General features: G+C 45.9%; 1 protein-coding gene across 7 annotated transcripts in view; it reads right to left on the bottom strand.

The window, feature by feature from the left end:
- Positions 1–18,576, bottom strand: part of WDFY4 (WDFY family member 4) — a 281,403-nt gene that overhangs the window by 246,064 nt on the left and 16,763 nt on the right. For all 7 annotated transcript variants that reach the window (XM_059397992.1, XM_059397994.1, XM_059397995.1 and 4 more), the window contains exons 2-6: positions 16,064–16,314; positions 5,825–5,939; positions 4,864–4,970; positions 2,660–2,794; positions 222–411 (exon numbers count right to left, since the gene is read on the bottom strand). In XM_059397992.1, the coding sequence (XP_059253975.1) occupies positions 222–411; positions 2,660–2,794; positions 4,864–4,970; positions 5,825–5,939; positions 16,064–16,297 (781 nt within the window). In that variant the 5' untranslated portion in view covers positions 16,298–16,314. The remainder of the gene's footprint in view (positions 1–221; positions 412–2,659; positions 2,795–4,863; positions 4,971–5,824; positions 5,940–16,063; positions 16,315–18,576) is intronic.

The raw sequence follows: 18,576 nt of genomic DNA, 5'->3' as shown, positions 1-18,576 counted from the left end.
TGACAGCATGTGCACAGTAAATGAGTTCCCCTTTGGTGCTCCGAGGGAGCACCAAAATAAATAATAAACGCACTCTTATGAAGGAAACCAAGCAAAGGGTCATCTACTAGGCCAAGATGGGCATCCGTGAAGACTCAGTTTGTCCATGCCTTTTTTGGTTCCAGGGTCTCGTTGTAGAAAGTGGGCCCACATCCCAGCCCTGGTCTCCCGGGGGGTCATACCCTGCAAGTACTGGATGATGCCGAGGTTCTGGGCTTTGGAGATTGCCCTCAGCACACAGAAGGTGGGTTCCTTCCAAAAACAGCAGCTGTGTTCCCGAAGACAGGTAGTGGCAATCACTAGAGACTGAAGCTCATTTCCTGATAGAAGTTTCTCCAGCCCCTGAGACTCACAGCAAATGTTCAGCAACATCTGGAGGAAAAAATAAAGATGCCTAGTTAGGAAGCCTCTTTCCTGTAACAGATTCCTTCCCTCCTTTTCCAGAGTTCCCAGGGGTATGTCTCAGGGCAAAGGATGGGTTGTTGGATCACCCTCTGCCTCAGAGCCTCAGGGTCAGGAGCACCATCTAGAAAAGGGTGACAGGGCGTGGGCTAAGGTCTGCACTCCTCATCTTATGCGAGCAGTTTTTACCCTTTCCAATTCAGAATGACAAAAAAGGGTTTGACTCAAGAGAGTTGACCTTTTACACAGAAGTTATCCTAGAACTTCCTCTCTGGGCCCCATGCCTCCTCTCCCAGCATCTCCCAGTGGCTACCAGAGGGACTTCTGATATGGTCCTGCCACTTGGGGTACATCATGGCTCACAGACCTCTGTGCAGACCAGCCCCACCTCCTCTCTCGGGTGATTGTGTGCAGTCCACCCTTTGGCTCTGGGTGGTCTGACTAGATCTCCTTCTCCAGCAGATATGGACAGCTCCTTCCATCTGAATCTATTAGCCCCTTCTGACTGCAGTAACAGAGTCCAAGCTGGACAGCCACAGAACGGGGCTCCAGACCCCATCTGCTGGCCATGGGACCCTTCGACACCATTTCTGCTCCTGTCCCCTCTCCTTCCCCTTCACACCTCCACTACAACCTTCAACTCCAGTTCAGAGCCATTTCCTCTGGACAGCCTTCCTTCATCCTCTGCTCTAAATCCGGTCCCCTTGTCCTCAATTCCCAGGACACCTTCCATTTTTTCCTTCAGAGCACTTAAAAAATTGGGGCCTGCTCTTTAATCACATGATTATTTCCGCTGTTTGGCTTCCCCATCTTTCTGTCACCTCGACGAGAGAGGGTACTATGCTTGCTGCTGGAACCACCGGTCTGGTGTAGAGCAGCACATGGAAGGAGCTCCATATAATTTTGCGGAATGAAATAAGGAAAGCCCCAGGAACGCAGCCATGGCCTATCACTTGGCTCATGTTCTACCCATGCATGGACCGAACCGTGAAGGCAGGGTTGCACTAGTTCTCTGCAGGACACGGGAAAGCCACATGGTAAGGGCTTGTCAAAGTGCCCGGGACTGCATCCTGCCACCACTGAGAATGTGATTTATATACAGATAAATGATGCCCAAGCTTCCAACAAATGCAGCTTGAGGAGTGACCTACCATAAGTGAACTTGTGAGATAACCTCGGATAATGATGATTCTGGCTTGAGAATGAATCTCACACGATGCTAACATGAATGAACATATGCAATGCACAAATGCACTCGGAAATTTGCAAAAACTCGTAAGCACCTGCTCTGTGAGACGGCGCCCTGAGGCCCTGGCTGCGGAAAGATGAGCAGGACACAGGGCCCTCCTTTCCCTCCCCCCCAACCAAGGTCTTCTCTAGAGAGGCGGGAGGAGTCCTCTGGAGACGGCAGCATCTGGGAGCCTGAGAAAGCAGAACTGGCCGGTAAGGGGGCAGGGAAAGAGGTGAGAAGTTCTGCTTAAAAAAAAAAAAAAAAGCTACTGCTGGTAGTTAGAGAGGATAGGGAAAATGGGGAAGGACACCAGGAAATTACATTGATGTTGAGCAGCCTGAGATAGCTTCTGGGAGGGGGAAGGAGGTGACCTCACAAAGTGTTCTTGGGAGCCAGATCCCCAGGGTCCCAATGCCAGCCCCTCACCCACTACCACTTTCACTGACCATGCTTTAGCTGACATGGAATCAGAACTGTAGTACTACACTCCTCCTGGAATGGAAGAGAGGGCTCGGGGAAGGGAGAGACGCAAGGCCATGGCAAGGTGTGGGGGAGGGGAGTGACAGGGAAATACTTGGGAAATGTTGGTTACCCTTATGCAAAATCAGTTAGCATGCTTGTCCTCAGAGGACGTGGTGGGGCCAGAGATAGGGACTCCACATGCTGGGGAGGGCAGGCAGGGCCTGGGAATGCACCCTGGAGGAAGGGGAGCTGTGGGGGCCAAGTGCAGGAGGTAGAGGAGCTGCGCGCTTTTCTGGGGGAGAACAAGGGGCTATCGATACAGGGAGGAATGAGATGGAGAGAGAAGAACATCTGTTTTCCAAATGCATAAGATTGCTGGCATTGGCTGAGACTGGGGACTGACAGATGAGCTGACCGTTGGGGAGGACAGAGTTGCTTTGGGGCTATGACTGAGGAAGATGAAGACATCTCTAAGAAGCAGTGCAAGGTCTTGGCCAAGGGCTGGGGAGCCCTCCTTTCACTCACCTGCACAAACATCCTCTGAACTTGAACATCACTCTCCAAAAGCTCGTCCTTTTCCAGAGGAAAGACAAAGAAGAGGTAAAGGCACTGCAGGAGCAGGGCTGGAAGGCCAGACTCAGCAACTCTGCCCAGCGTCTCCTGCAAGGGAAGCGCAGACATGACCCATGGCCACAAAGCCTGCAGAGCACCCCTCTGGCCCAGACCAGCACAGTCTAGCCAGTCCCTGGGGCCATTTTAGCTGGGAACGTGGGTAAATCCTATCTTCTCTCCGGGCAACACATTCTTAAGACCAAAGACAATCATCTGACCCACCTAGGGCAGCTGTGAAGATTACATTTATACAGTGTATACTATGAACTCAATAAACATTTCGTCTTTTATAGGATAGGTAATAGGAAGGAAGGAAAGGAGGAAAGAAGGGAGGGAATGAGGGAGAGAGGGACAGGTACAGAGCAGAACACAAGGGCTTTCCTACACGATTATACTACTGATTTGGGTAGGTTGCCTCCTGATTAGGGAATTAGACACTCGGGAGGGCGTGGTTCAGAACAAGTGAAAACCTGGAATGAAGGACCTGATCAAGGACCTTCCCATCCCCTGGTTCATATCTCAGACTTCCCCAAGACTGAAACAGTCCTATAAGTTAGCACTGATAACCAGAGCAGCCAGCCAGAGGGGAGAAGGCAGGAAGTAGGCAGAGAGGGGACCAGGCTCAGTATGGAACTTTCTGGAGCCTTTCTTCCACTTGCTCAGCTGGCCGCTTCCCTGGGGTTATGGCAGCAGCAAGGTCTGTGTGTGTGTGTGTGCATGTGTGCACACATTTGGCATTAATCTGAAGCGTACTGTCCACCCGACCTCCCACCCAGCTGACTAAGGTGACACACACGGTGGCAAAATGAGAAAAAGAAAGGAAGAATGCACAGTCTGGGCCAGAACCGGGAATATAAAGCAGGATGCTGGTCCTATCCCTCTGCCTTGAAGCTTCCAGGGCATGGTAGTGGTAGGGCACCCGTATTGGACACCTGGCTCTCCTGCAGCCTGGCCTGGGGGGGCTCCCCTGTACTTCACGCTGCACGGGCTCCACTAAAATACACCTACTTACTTGTCTCACTACTTTGCAGGCTGGTGGCTCACAGTGGAAGACAAGCTCTTAGGCTAATTTTTACCTCCAGAGTGTGAGCAGTCCTGCTCCAGGGGCAGAAAAGCTCCCTCTCTGTGTTTCAGGCTGCCATGCAGGTAGTGTTCCAGGAGGTATATAGAGCAAAGGCCAGGGACCCTCCCCCAATGAAGGACTGCACGCCAACCTCCTCCCCCAGCTCCAAGCACTATTTCAGATGCCCAGCTGAGGTCTCCTCCACCTTTAGCCTCAGGGCAGCTGTGCCCCCATCTGGTTCCCTGCTGCTCCTGGCGCTGAGTGCCAGACTGGAGTGCAGTGGGCACTCTCACCAGATACACGAGTCTCTGGGCCTGCCCTGTCCAGGGCCTCTGGCCTTTCCTGGTGATAGTCACAGCTCCTGGGCACTGCTTCTGCCTAAGAGGACACAGTCACCCACAGTCATAGGAAGGACATGTCTGCAACCAGGACGGTTGTACCGTAGGAAGGGAAGGGAAGGAAGAGAAGTCAGACTCATTCAGGCACTATCTCTGGGCATGCATGGGACAGGTGCCTAAGGTGCCTAAAGTGGGCTCCTTCGGTCTGAGTTTAGCAGGAGGCATTAAAGAGCAATGGCTCAGAGCACAGGCTCCGGAGTCAGACAGACAGCAATACACAAGATGGTGACTAAAGTGGCTTCACAGTCTTAGTGAGAGGGCGTGGAGGGTTTAACTGACCTGCACAGGACACACCTGTCTTGCCCTGACACAGGAAACCATCCGTACACATCAGCCATTGTTAATCCTTGCACTAACCCTAGAACTAAGGCATTATCCTCTATTCTAAAATTAACCACACAATTGGGTCCCAGAAAGGTGACAATCTGCCCAAGGTTACAGGCAGCTGGTCAACGGAAAAAAAGCAGGATTCCAAAATGAATTTCAGCTGCTCAAGTCCATGTTCTAGATAAGAAGGGACATAGGGCAGGAGAAATGATAAATCAGTATCATGGGGAAAAAAACACACTTGAGACATGCCACTGCCCTTTCCTGGGACTTCCTGCTGCACATGGATACAGAGCTCCCAAGTGGGGCCCACGGGGTCCGAAACTTACCGAGTTTGTCCCTGTGAGCACAAATACTGACTTCAGGAGCAGGTAGCCATCTTGATGCACATCCCCCTTCCACCGCAGCAACTGCCCAGCTGCCTCCCTGGCTTGCTCTGGCAACAGCACATGAAGGGGAGAAAGTGTAACCAGCAGGGCGGGGCAATGACCTGCCCACACTCCGTTCCATCCCCTTGGCCTCCTTTCCCATGAGATGTGCTTTCGCATCTTTAGGGCACTTCTCCTCTCCTCTCCACAATGCCATTTGAATCCATACCAAACATCTCACACTCCGCCAGATTAATCTCCTGGGAGGACCTTCTTTATCATGTCAACATGCCTGTTCAACAACCATCAATGGCTCTCCGTTACCAAATAATAAGAAGCTCCCCAGCTATTGGTCTTCTCCAATCCAGAGTCCTCACCCCTCTTCCTGTATCCTTCAGCCCCTTACTTTGCAGAGATGCCTGCAATCTGCACCATTCTCAAAGTACTCCTTCCCCCTAGAATCCCTTCCTGTCCCTCAGCCCTGTGTCACCCTGAAACTCTGCCCAGCCTTCAGGGTCCAGCTATAGGAGCAGAAAATTGCAAGTTAGGAGCCCCAAAACTGAAAACATGTTTCGCTTTGGCTTCTATGTCTTTTCTGGATTGAGCTATTCACTGAACACACAGGTGTGCCTTATATCCTAGTACGCCCCCTCCCAGAGACCCTGGTTGTGTGTGTGTGTGTGTGTGTGTGTGTGTGTGTGTGTGTGTGTGTCCTTCCCAGGAGCAGCAGAATTCTGCACATCCCTCTTCTCTTCTCTGCCAATTTTTCCCTTCATTCCCAACATCCTCGGCAGCAGAAGTGAGCCTATAGTGCTCTCTGGAAGGCACCAGTCTGACTCCCCTGGAAAGCAGAGAAGAGCTTCATAGGGGTCCTGGGAGGAACACGTAAGATGGTTTTGCTCACCATAAAGTGTTCTCTTACCTGCAGGCTTTCCCACAAGTGCCTTCTGTATCTCTTGGGCAAGCTGGTTTGAAGTATCTTCTGCCAACCTTTGGAGACTGGGAAAGCAGATGATCCCCACGGAGTTTTCCCAGGCCTGAAGGGCAATAAACAGGATTCCAAGCAAAGACGTCAAAGTGACAAAACAAGGTATGAGAATCGCCTTGCCACTTTCCCTGCCAGCCCAAACCCATGGATCACCTCACTGTCCCAGGTGTATCCCAAAGGCCCCTGAAACACCTACCCTAACATCTACCCTAACACACCTTCCACTGTATTCCTACCCTAGTGCCTGTAAATTCTTCAGCTTCTGCTGAGCTCCAAACCCACAACCAACTGGGCACTGAGCATCGGCCCCTGAACCCATGCTCCTAAAGTGTCAAATACACATAATTCAAACCACTGCCTTCCTCCCAGATCTGTGTATTTTGTCTCTGTGAATGCTTCTACCAAGCAACCCAGGTGCCCTAGTGAGAAATTCCAAAGGTGATTCTCTGGGTTCCCGTCTCCCTCAACTTCCTTACCCCATCAACTGTTACCTCTCTGATTCTACCCTTGCATGCTTCTTGCTTCTCAAACCTTGTGCAGATATCTAAGTTTTAATCATAAAATTATTTCCTTTGATAAATTCCTAAGGGTGGGATTGCAAGTTACAAGAACATGCTATTTATTTATTTATTTGTTTGTTTGTTTGTTTTACTGCTTTGATGCAGATTACTAACTCATTCCCCAGAAAAAGTTTACCTGATTAGCCTCTCCAGGGGCTTCATGGGAGGGGACTAGTTTCTCTAAACGCATGGGGCACTGTCCTGCTTTTTCATCTTAAATGAGAAAGCTTATAGAAGAAAAAAAATCTCCTCTCAATCGCAGTCTTTTGATTACCAAAATAGATGAACATTTTTTATGCTTCTTGAAGTGCCTGTTTTTACCCTCAATCGCAGTCTTTTGATTACCAAAATAGATGAACATTTTTTATGCTTCTTGAAGTGCCTGTTTTTACCCTCAGCCTATTATTCTATCAGGGTTTTCACTATTTTCTTATTTGTTTTAAAAAGCTCTTCACATACCAAAAAATGCTAACACTTGGTCCACAATACTATCATTTTTTCCTTTTAATTTGGTATTACTTGGTTTCACTGTACAGAAACCTGAAATTCACACGAAATGAAATTTTTCCATCTATTCCTTGGATTTCTCGCTTAGGTCCAGGCTCGGGAAATTCTTTTGGGTCCACGTGGTTGTGGTCCCTTTTAATCTCCTATTTCTGTTTTTTTGTTTTTTTGTTTTTTTAATTCTTTAAGATTCTTTCTTCTCTGCTTCTTCTCTAGTTCTATCCTATCTGGTCCTTTTTTCACCTTGGACTTTTTCTTTCATTGTTTAGGATACTATTTAATAGAAGTCATTAATTTTAAAATTCCACTGAGGTTTCCCTAAGAATTCAGAATTTCAGAATTCCCTCCCAATCTGCTTTTCATTAGAATCTTCTCCCTTTGTTCTCCTGTGTCATCACAGGCAAAGTTTACTAGTCCCAGGATGAGGAGAGTTCTCTCCAGACCAACAGTCAGAGTGGAGTGACTCTTCTTGGCACAGGACTTGAGTTCCTGGCAACTCCCTCTTTCCAGTTTCCTGGCAATTAGTGGCCTCCACAAAATAGAGTTTTGCTAGACTGCTGTACACTGCTCCTACTCACCAGCCATATTAAATTATATTCCTGCCCAAAGATGTGACTGAGTTCTTTAAACCTGAGATCTTCCTTCTAGAAAAGGTGAGAAAAGCATCAAAATTCTAGAGGGATGTGTTTCCTTGCTGTAGATACCATATTTCTTAAAAAGTAAAAACCTTTTAGAAATGGTTCTCTGTGGAGCATAACAAATAACATGGAGGACATAGGGAGATGGAGAGGAGAAGGGAGTTGAGGGAAATTGGAAGGGGAGATGAACCATGAGAGACTATGGACTCTGAAAAACAATCTGAGGGTTTTGAAGGGGCGGGGGTGGGAGGTTGGGGGAGCCAGGTGGTGGGTATTATGGAGCATGGAGCACTGGGTGTGGTGCATAAACAATGAATTCTTTGATGCTGAAAAGAAATAAATAAAAAAAAAGAAATGTTCTCTGTATTAAAAGATGCTATGTACAAAGGAAACAAGCCATGGATTGGTAAAAAAAAATATTTGGAATGCATATAACAGACAAAGGAATATCATCCAGATTCCCACAAATTAATTTTTTTAAAAAACCTCTGATTTTCTTAAAACAGGCAAATGAAACAAGTAACTTATAAAAGATACAAAAAATAACAAGGAAAATAATCAGGAAATAATAGTAAGTAAAATGCAAATTAAAAGCACAATGAGGGCGCCTGGGTGGCTCAGTGGGTTAAGCCGCTGCTTTAGGCTCAGGTCATGATCTCAGGGTCCTGGGATCGAGTCCCGCATCAGGCTCTCTGCTCAGCAGGGAGCCTGCTTCCCTCTCTCTCTCTCTCTGCTTGCCTCTCTCTCCGTCTACTTGTGATCTCTCTCTGTCAAATAAATAAATAAAATCTTTAAAAGCACAATGAGACAGTCACATATTTCCAGCTGGAAAAAATGTGAAGCCTGGCAATACTAAATGTGAGAAAGGACCAGGAAACCCCCATGATCTACTGACGGAGCACAACGTGCATAATAAAATCCCTTTGAAGAGTATTTCATCCAATCCAATAAAATTATAGGGGGACACATCCTATGACTCAGCATTTCCTTTCTAGGCATATTCCCTGTAGAAATGCCTGCTCGTGTACACAAGAAGACATGAACACAAACTGTATCTCTGACTGTGACATTTTGGAAGAACTCAGTGTTCACCAACAGAACAATGAATGAATAATCTGTGGCATACTTATGTAAGGATATGATATAGATCTGAAAAAGAAATAGAGTGACATGAATCAATATGGGTAAATGCAGAAATAGAATGTTGGGTGCAAAAAGCAAGTTATAAAATTATATTACAGTCTTGAGTCTAGAAAAACCTATGAGTCTACCTATAAAATTCATAATAATATCACTTATGATTATTATGATCCATATTATTGTATAACATGGCTATATATTGGATATATATATTTGATATACATAATACATGTTGTATCCATATAATATGTTCAGGGAACATATATATACATATATATTCCCCTACAGGGAATGATAACTCAGCAGGATGGGGATTTGCACCAGAGGAGGGCAGAAGGGGACTGAGCTCTAGCAGGCATGCACAGGAGGCTTCAGTTTATCTGAAATATTTTATTTTTTTTATATAGGTGGTGAGTACAGGAATATTTATTTTGTTTTGAACAAAACTTTGTACCTGAAATACTTCTTTTATTGTCCATTTTATAAATGGACAGAGTTGTCCCTTACCTTAGTAAATAAGAAAGCAGTTCATCAGAACTTTGCTGAAATTACAGACATGCTAGGGGCGCCTGGGTGGCTCAGTCAGTTGGGTGTCTGCCTTAGGCTCAGGTCATGATCCCGGGATCCTGGGATCGAGCCCCACGTCAGGCTCTCTGCTCCACCAGGAGCCTGGTTCTCTCTTCCCCTCTCCCTCCTCCTCTACTTGTGTTCTCATGCTCACTCACTCTCAATCTCTCACTCAAATAAATAAATAAATTATTTTTTAAAAAGCCATTACAGACATGCTAGGTGAGTGTTAGATGCTGTAGTCAACCTTCAACGAATACTCAATAAGTGAACACATGATGATGAAATCCACAACATGCAGATTGATGGCTGAATGTATTGCATGCTGGGTCTGTGCCAATTGCTGGACCAAGCACTTATGTGCATTCCTTCCATTAATCCCATGACAACTCTTTGAGATCAGTATTGTTATGATTATTCCCACTTTACAGAAATGAAGGCTGAGGCCGGAGAGTAAGCCCAGAGAAGCAGGTAAACAGCAGAATGAAGAGCTGAGTTATCTCACTCATAGTCATGTAGCATGTGCGTAACTAAGAAATTTATGGCTGCCATCTGGAAAGCGGCTATCACCTGGAAAGAAAGCATCAGTCCTTTCGGCTGGGAATTTCTGGTAAGATTATTTCTTCCCCAGGACTAACATATCTGCTATGATATCTAACAAATTCCTGTGCCTCCTCCCTGCACTGGCAAACCCCTCCAAGACCAATTTGCAGGCAGTTGACTCAGAAGCATCTAGATCGTCTTCAAGCAGTGGGACTCCTGCAGGCACTCTACAATAAAGTAAATTGGGCCACTGTGAGCTGAACAGTAATTGTATGCTCAGCCAGATTCTCCCAAGGCTCGCACTCCTTCCTGGGACCGCGATGGGCACTTCTGGAGGCCACATTAACTCTTTCAGGCCACTAGGGTGCTGTTTGATGCGGAGAGGCAATCATTTACTGAATGGTACCGTGGAGACCCCCGAAGAGTTAAGGCAGCTTCCAAAAGGACCTAATTTTTTCCCCCAAACTGGGACTTGCATGCTGGGAGAATATTGCTCAATATTTTTTTTTTTAATTTTATTTACTCGCATTATCTCAGCTGTGTCTCATGGCTGTCTCTCCCATGGAAGAAAGAGAAAGAAAATGATACTGTGGCCTCCAAAGGACAATGAGGAAAGACAAAAGCTCTTGAGGGGTTGGGAGAAAACCCCAGCTTTTGAATGACAGAACCCGGTTGGTTTTCAAGGCTGGCTGCAATGTTACTATTTCTTCATTACCACTGAGTTTGGTGATTTGGTCTTTAAGTGAGCTCAACACATTTCAGAGACTTTATGCAAATTTTCCCTGCTACTGTGACACAGTTGACCCTCTCCATTGTGAATTTAAAAAGTGATGCATCAAAACTTTGGTGGCAGAAAAAAAAATGTTTCTCTGAGATGGGAAGAAGCCGCATTGCAGGTCCCACTCTGAGGCTGGGTAGATCAGGGATGGACAAAGAATGGTATTTACCCTCATTGCCGCCTTGGGACACTTCACTTGGGAATAATTATTGCTCATCCTTATTATTATATTTAACATTACTTCTCTCTCCTCCACTATCAATTGGGTTTCCATGAGAATGATTGTCCACACTGGGTGGCATGAACTCTGCACCACTGGAAGGGCTATTAGACTCACAGTTCCTGTGCTCCCCGTGTGTCTGCACACATGCACACAGACACGCACACAAACACATTCACCGCCCAGGTGCCATCGAATTAAATCCAATCCCTCCACACTAGGAAATGGAGGATTTCCCTGCCATGTTACCCACTGTTCTGGCTATAGATCGTTCTACAACAAACCACCCCCAAACTGAGGGGCTTATTTTTCTCATGGGTCTGCAATTTGAGCAGGGCTCAGCAGGGACATCTGTTCTCTGCGTCACTCAGCTGGGGAAACTGATAGGGCTAGAGATCCACCTGCTAGATGCCACACCCACGTGGCTGGTAAGTCGGTCCTGGCTGTCAGCAGCAAGGCCAAGGGCTTCGGTTCCTTTACATGTAGGCTTTTACTCAGGGCAGCTGAGACCCCCTCACAGCATGGTAGCAGAATTCTAAGAGTGACAGGAAGTGACAAGTGATGGGGAGAAAAACCTGCAAGTCTTATGAAGCCTAGACCTGCAAGTCTCACTTCTGCCCTATTCCATTGGCCAAGTCATCACAAATCCATCCAGATCCCAGAGGAGAGGATGTGGATGCCACCTCCTGAAGGGAGCAGTGTGGACCCATTCTCAGCTTCTATAATCTACCACATCCACAGAGCTCCCCTTGTCCCCACTGGTCCCATCCCCCAGGCCGTCTGTCGAAGACAGTGAGGAATTTTACACTCACTGATAGGGGTTCCCTATCTCTCTGCCTGTTTTCTCTCCAAGTACACATTCCAAGAACAGTCCTCAACTACTACATCTACAGCTCTAGCTTTCCCTGTGTCTATTATAACCAAATATCTCTAAGCAATGTGAGGTCCCACAGCACTTCCTTTCCCTCTCAAAACAAACTCAACCCAGGGCCAGTGGGATCTGCCCAGGCTTGCTAGAGGAAGGCCTTCTTCTCTTGATGTGAGAAACTATGATAGGAAGGGTTCTAGAAAGACCGAAGCCCAAGGCTTGTGGCATGGACACAATAGTCACTTGAGTCCTTCATGGAAACACTGTTCTGCACACTGAGAAGTCATCAACTCCTTGCTGCTTCCTGTGGAGGCTCTAAAACCTCATTTTCATCTGCAACATCCTGGAGCTATCCAAACATCACATGTAGAGGGCATGACATTCTTTTTGTAACCATTCAGTACTAGCCAGGCAAAGCCATATGTCCAGGGAGGCATGGGACAGAGAAGGAAGCCAAATGTGCTCCATTCTATGAACCCCAGCGCCGCCCAAGTGAGGGAGCCCAGGGGCTAAAGACACAGGCCTGGGCATATTGTCCCTGTTGAGTTCTGCTCCTCACGAACAACGAAGTGACCCCAGCCAAGTTACACAACGTCTCTAAACCTCTCTTCCCTCATTTGCAAGGCTGGGATACATATGACCCCCACTTCACGGGGTTATTATGAAAGCTTATCAACATTAAACAAAATGCCTTGTTTAGGTAGTTAGACCTTGGTGAATATTATTAGCTATTCTCAGTGAAAGTGCCTACCACTCTTGGCTAAGAACTCCTCCTTGACCTCTGTAGAGGATGGATGGAGCCTCATGGGGGAGGAGAGGCTGTAGCTCTGGATGAGAACTTCCTTTCTGACTCATCCTCCCAGAGCAGTTCCTCATTGGGGTTCCAATGCCCCAAATTCCATCAGGCTCTTCCTTACTACCAAGAGAATCACCCAAATTTTGCATGGGTTCACTTTTCAACAGCCCTGTAGATGCTTCTCCACTCGGGAGGCAGTGGGGCTGGGATTTGCTACGGAACCAACCAAGCCCATTCTTGTGCTTGCCTAGCAGTTAATGCAGAGTTAGGGAAAACACGATCCTCTGCTGTGGATTTGGAGGAATCAAATAGGACAGAAAGCCGAAGAGGCCAGAGGGAAGTTTTGGGGGGAAGAAGGTGGGAAAGAAGCAGTTCTGAGGGAGTCTGGCACACCAAACAGTCCCTGTTCCAAATCTCAAGACTCACTAGGTGGAGGCAGGTGGCGGCCACTGAGATTGGGCACTCATTGCTGTCAACCCTCCCCCGAGCCCCTGGCTGCCCCTTCCATACCACCTCTGACTGACACAGGGCCTGGGCAAAGCAGGCAAAAAAGCCCCCAATTCAGGGACACAGCCTTTTCCAAGTCGTGGGGGGGCGGGGGCGTGATTCAAAAATCCCTTGTGTGCATTATCTTAAAACAGAGAATATTCCAGATTATCTTAATTTTCCTTGGCCCTAAAGTGAAAAGAGTCAGGTATAGAGAATTGAGTTCCACCAACCAAAGGAGTCCAAGACTCCTTTAGAGCCCTCAGTTATCTCAGAGCCCAGTAGGGGCATGGCTGTCAGGATAACCAGTGCATGACTAAGGCTTCAGCATAACTTTTTATTTTGATTTTTTTAAAGATTTTATTTATTTATTTATTTGAGAGAGAGAGAGAACAAGAGCATGCACAAGTGTGAGGGGCAGAGAGAGAAGGAGAGAGATCCTCAAGCATAGTCTGTGCTGAATATAGAGCCAGACAAGGGTCTCAATCTCATGACCCTGAGATCATGACCTGAGCCAAACCCAAGAGTCGGACCTTTAACCAACTGAGCCCCCCAGGCACCCTTTTGGCATGACATTTTAAATCCTTGTATTTCCAAGGGGGTTCTTTATAGATGACCTTGAAGAACACTGTTCTGTGGTTATAAAATTCAGATCAGAGTAGTTTCAAGCTTGACTTCTTATGGGAGTACCTGTATTCCAGTGAATGTTCTCAGTCTTCATCTACACTTCAGCTTTTACCTATACTATACTTAAAAAAATAATAATAACAATAACCCTCTAACCTTCTCCATGTTCCCCTTCCATTATACCAGCCCTTAATTAAGAAGCCTAAGTGCTGTCACTCTGGTGGGGTTTTCTTAATAGGAACAACAACAGGTTTGTAGACATGTAGGACTTAATTTAAAAAATAGAGATTTTAAGCAATAATAAAAAGCCTAGAATATTCTAGTTCTGCAGGGTTCATCAGAGGTTAGCTCCAGGGACCCAAAACATATAGGTTGTGTCAGCAGTTTGGACACTGCTGGAAATGGGATCTCAAACTACACACACACAGTTAGTATCCTGGTGGCTGGTGGAAAGGTAATGAGAACTACGCCTGCTCTCCATGTGCTGTTAACTTTACAATCATTATCTCCTCTCACCCTCACAGACTCCCAGCAATCTGTTACTGATGCCACTTTACAGACAAGGAGACTGAGGTTCATCAATATATAATAATTTGTTCAAGGATGCACAGCTAATTAGCAATAGAGCCAGGACTGGACACCAGCTCTATTTGACACGAAAACCCATGTGTTCAACAATAGGGTTATTATGCCTCTAGTGACAAGAGCAGAGCTTGGGAAACATGGGCCACTACCAAAGTTCAGTAATAAGAACTGCTTGTGCGTGTGAGGTCACAAGCTCAAATCCCTTCAGGTCAGGGAACAGAAATGAGTAATGCGGGTTGGGTGAAAGATATTAAGGAATGGTGGACTGTGGCAAACTGAGAAACAGAGACCATCTTCTGTCTAAAAGGGGTGCCCCTAACCATCTCCATCCAATTGTCAGTATTACACCTACCAAAATTTTCAAGAAAAACTGGAAATCTGATTTTCACACGAAAACTTTCCATTTTGAAAAAAAATGGCCACAAAGTCCTTTGCTAACTCCTTCAAGCAAACAAGACACATTCTGGGCGCTACTTAGTATTCTCCACTCTGGACTAAACTCTCCATGGTGTAAAACCCCTGTCCGTCTTCACAACTATCATAGCCCAGCTCAGGGTATAAGAGTTTATGTGTGTAACACATGAATGAATTCTTAAATCAACAATCTAGACAGAGGTGAAGAAGTACCAAGCTCTGTCTCATCATGAATGAGAGCCCTTTCAACAGAGCCATGGCTGCCCAGATGGGTGGCAAAGAGACCATGCAATGGCCGAGCCCACACACATAGGGGGCAGCAAATTTTGGTGGAGGACAGGAGGTTGCTCACATTTTTCCTTCCATAAGGCAAAGGTGACCTGAGAACTGGAGGAGACTAAACCACCCTCCAGAAGCTAGGGTCGTTGGGGCAAGGAGGGCTAGGAATGAGAAACCTTAGCTCTCTCTCCTAACTTAGTTTTACTTTTCCTGTACATTCTTTATGTGCCAGTTATCCAATCTGTGAAATGGAATGGATGGGGTATACAAGTCCAAAAGATGGAGGAAAATAATGAATTCATGAGCAGTAAGTTACTTGGCAAAATTCTTTACAGAAGATACACAATGTATCCTAGAAATATGATCCCGAGAAGATTCCAATTCATCTTTAGAAATCCTTAAATATTTCTGGTTAATAAGTTAGATGAAACAAATCAACAAGGGAGTTTCCCAATGAAAATCTGGCAAGGTCTCCATCTGTCTTAGCCTAGTTTCGAATGTGAAAAGTATCTCATATTCTTTGTGCTTTGAATGTAGCTCTGTATTTTTTAAATAATGACCCAAAATCAATAGTCAAGCAAAAACTAAGCCCTCATAAAAAGATGTGTCTCCAACTCTGCCACTAAACTTCAATACATTAACCTATAAAGCAGACCTCATTGGCAGGACCTTTGTTCTGAGACAACAAAAGGAATCCTTTGTACCCAAACCATCACCAGCTGCCACTGGCCAGAATGGCAGCTCTGTGGAGAGGCTGCGCTTCTCTCCCATGCCAGTGGCTGGGTTCTCTCTGTCCTTACTGTTGGCATTGCTGGTGTTTGAGGTTACCTGCCATCCTGGCGATCCACAACACACCTTCTTTCCCTAGCTCCAGAGGGACTGGTCTTTCTCTGGCTCCACATTAGAATGGTGGTTGAACAATATAATTTTTTTTTAACTAAGGAGACAATATTACTCAAGAGCCAACTGTCCTTTCCAACTCTTCCTCATCCTGGAGATGAGCCTTGCTTGCCATCTTTATTAAATAGCACAACATTCCCCTCTAAGAAACCCAACAGGGACCACTTGTGATGATATTAAAACCACCAACTCCAGCTTCCAATCATCCCAGAAGTGTCCCCAGAGCACTGTATCATCTACTTACAGTTTCAAAAATAAGAATACCAACCTTCAGGAACAGCGGAAGGAGATCCAACAGGCTCTGCTGATGTTCAACCGGGCTCCCGTGAGCCAACTTCTGGTATTCTAGAAACTTCCTTTCTAGCATCTCCCAGAGAGCAGTGGGACCAGGAGATTTCCCTCCATGTGGGAAGTCAGGCTGAGCAACATCAGGCTGGCCTTCATTTTTGGAACCTGGATAGTCAGCTCTGTCTTCAGCCCTTGAAACTTCTTCTGCCTCCATGCCTTAGCAAAGCAGATCTGAATTCGGAACAAAAAACAAAAATGTCAAGTCCTGTCACAGCACTTCCTAATGAAGCTGCGTGTGGGACAAGGTACTGTACTCACTCAGTTCAGTTCCTATTGAAGATGGTTCCGCTAAGAATCTGAAACTGAACTGACAAAAATAGGAAGACTTTTTTTTTTAAAGAGATTCTGACTTAGATGTGACTTACAGTGGCAATCTGACATGTGCCTGGAACTATGCTGGGCTCTTTACACAGACGCAGGGGACAAGTGGGTATTTTTATTTTCACTATATAAGGAAGGAAAGTGGCTGGGCCAAAGGCATATCAGCAACTAGACATCCAGTTGAAGGGCAAACCTTTAACACCAAAGCTTGTTTTTTGTTGTTGTTTGGTTTGGTTTGGTTTGGTTTATTACCTGCTGCTGCTCCTCCTCTAAAAGGCCAAGTAAGTAGAGGGGATATGTGCAACTGTCACCAACATTTGTACAAGCCTGTAATTTTATATCTTCAGTGGTAACTTCCTTCTACCGCATGAGTCTGAAAGGATATAGGTTCTTTACTCTCAGCATTATTTGATTCACATTCCATATTGTTAGAGAACTTTGTCCTCAAAAGGACTCTTCAATTACCCACCCCTCACCCCATGCTAACTTAAAAGAGTTCCTTTTTTAACACACACAGGGATGATGTGCACGAGCCGCAGATCTTGGTTCAGTAGGCATGCGGACAAGAACTTATGTGGTAAAAATAGCCAAAGACCAATTTGCCAAAAGGGTGATCTCGAGAAGATGCTTTTATTTGTGTCCTTGACTTTTCAACTGCCCTTGTATTTAGTTGAGTCATGATTCAGTCACAGTACAACAAAGATTTGTTCGTTGCATGTCAGGAGTATAGGAAACTCCACATGGTGCCCAGAACGTTCAGGCTTCCTGCAAAAAGCCCTCCCTGACCACACTGTCACCCTGTAAAAGTCCTTTCTGGAATCTGGCCAGTGACCAACAACCACCAATCATGGGGTAGGAACCAGAGGGATGGGCACAAAAAGACGGATCCACCAGTGTTCTGCTCTACGCTACAGGAGCTCAGGGTGTATGTCATGTTTTATCTTTTAGCCCAGCACACACCCCCTGCAGGCTAGAATGGGAGTGGATGAAGGGTCATAGGGCCAGACGCACCACCTCTCTTTGAAACATTCTCACCCTTTACATACACAACTCCATGAGTCCCTAGTGCTTCTTCCAACACACATGCTTATTACTCTCAAACTTCATTTTCTTATTACAAAAGCCATGTAATTTCAGTGTCAAAACAGGAAAGGAACCAAGTATCAGGAAGACAATCAAGTAGTAAAGCAAAAAAACAAACCAGCCTGGAAAATTCCCTGAGCAGACAGAACCAGTTTAGTCATACAAGCAAAGCTTAATTTAACTTATTTTGCAAAACTAACTTGACCTCAGTTGTTTCTTGCTTACACATCTGGAAATCAGAAGCAAAACTTAAACTGTTTTCCAAGATTGATAGGAGGCAACCACTGACCAACTGCCAGTCGTTAAAGAAAATTCTCACATTATAACCTCTCACCGTGAAGAATAAAGTCACCACTTTCTCACTATATAAGCTGCTTTATAACAATAAACCCCTGAGCCTCATTCCATGTCCTGGGTTGAGTGTTCCCACTTCACAAACTGTCTTTTTTGGTGTGTAGACGATCAATTTTCACTAATTACTATTTCAGTGATGTATTGGTTTTACTTTGGCTGTTTCTGAGCCTTTGACACCATTTGCCTGTACCCAGAAAAATGACTGTTGGTATTCTAGCTTTTATTTATGTATACGTTGTTTAATAATAATAAAAATCCTCCTCATATTGTTGAAGCAAACTTTGTATTTACACTTTTGCTTTTGATGGTTGGCTGGGGCTTGGTGGGAGTTGGGTTTCCTTTGTTGGGTTGACCCTCAGGAGCAGGTGGTGGGATGGCTCACATCCTGGCAGGCTTCCCTGACCTGGACCAGGCTCCTGTCTGCCTTTGTTGGTTTATTTACTTATTCCTTGGCCCTCCATTCCCACTTGCATTTCCTTCTTCACCACCCTGCCCTGCCTGCTCCACTTGCTTCACAACATGGGTCCTTATAAAACACAACACAGGTGACACGATTTCTGAAGACAGGCATTATGAGTTCCCCGACTGACCTTCTGCATCTTTTCTGCAGCTCACTTTTTCACTCAGCCATATGCCTTCAGACCGACCCTTGTGGGGCTCTGTGCTTGTCAACTT

Source organism: Mustela nigripes, chromosome 4 (assembly GCF_022355385.1).
Source record: "Mustela nigripes isolate SB6536 chromosome 4, MUSNIG.SB6536, whole genome shotgun sequence".
Taxonomy (NCBI): Eukaryota; Metazoa; Chordata; class Mammalia; order Carnivora; family Mustelidae; genus Mustela; species Mustela nigripes.
This window is presented reverse-complemented; position numbering and strand designations above follow the sequence as displayed.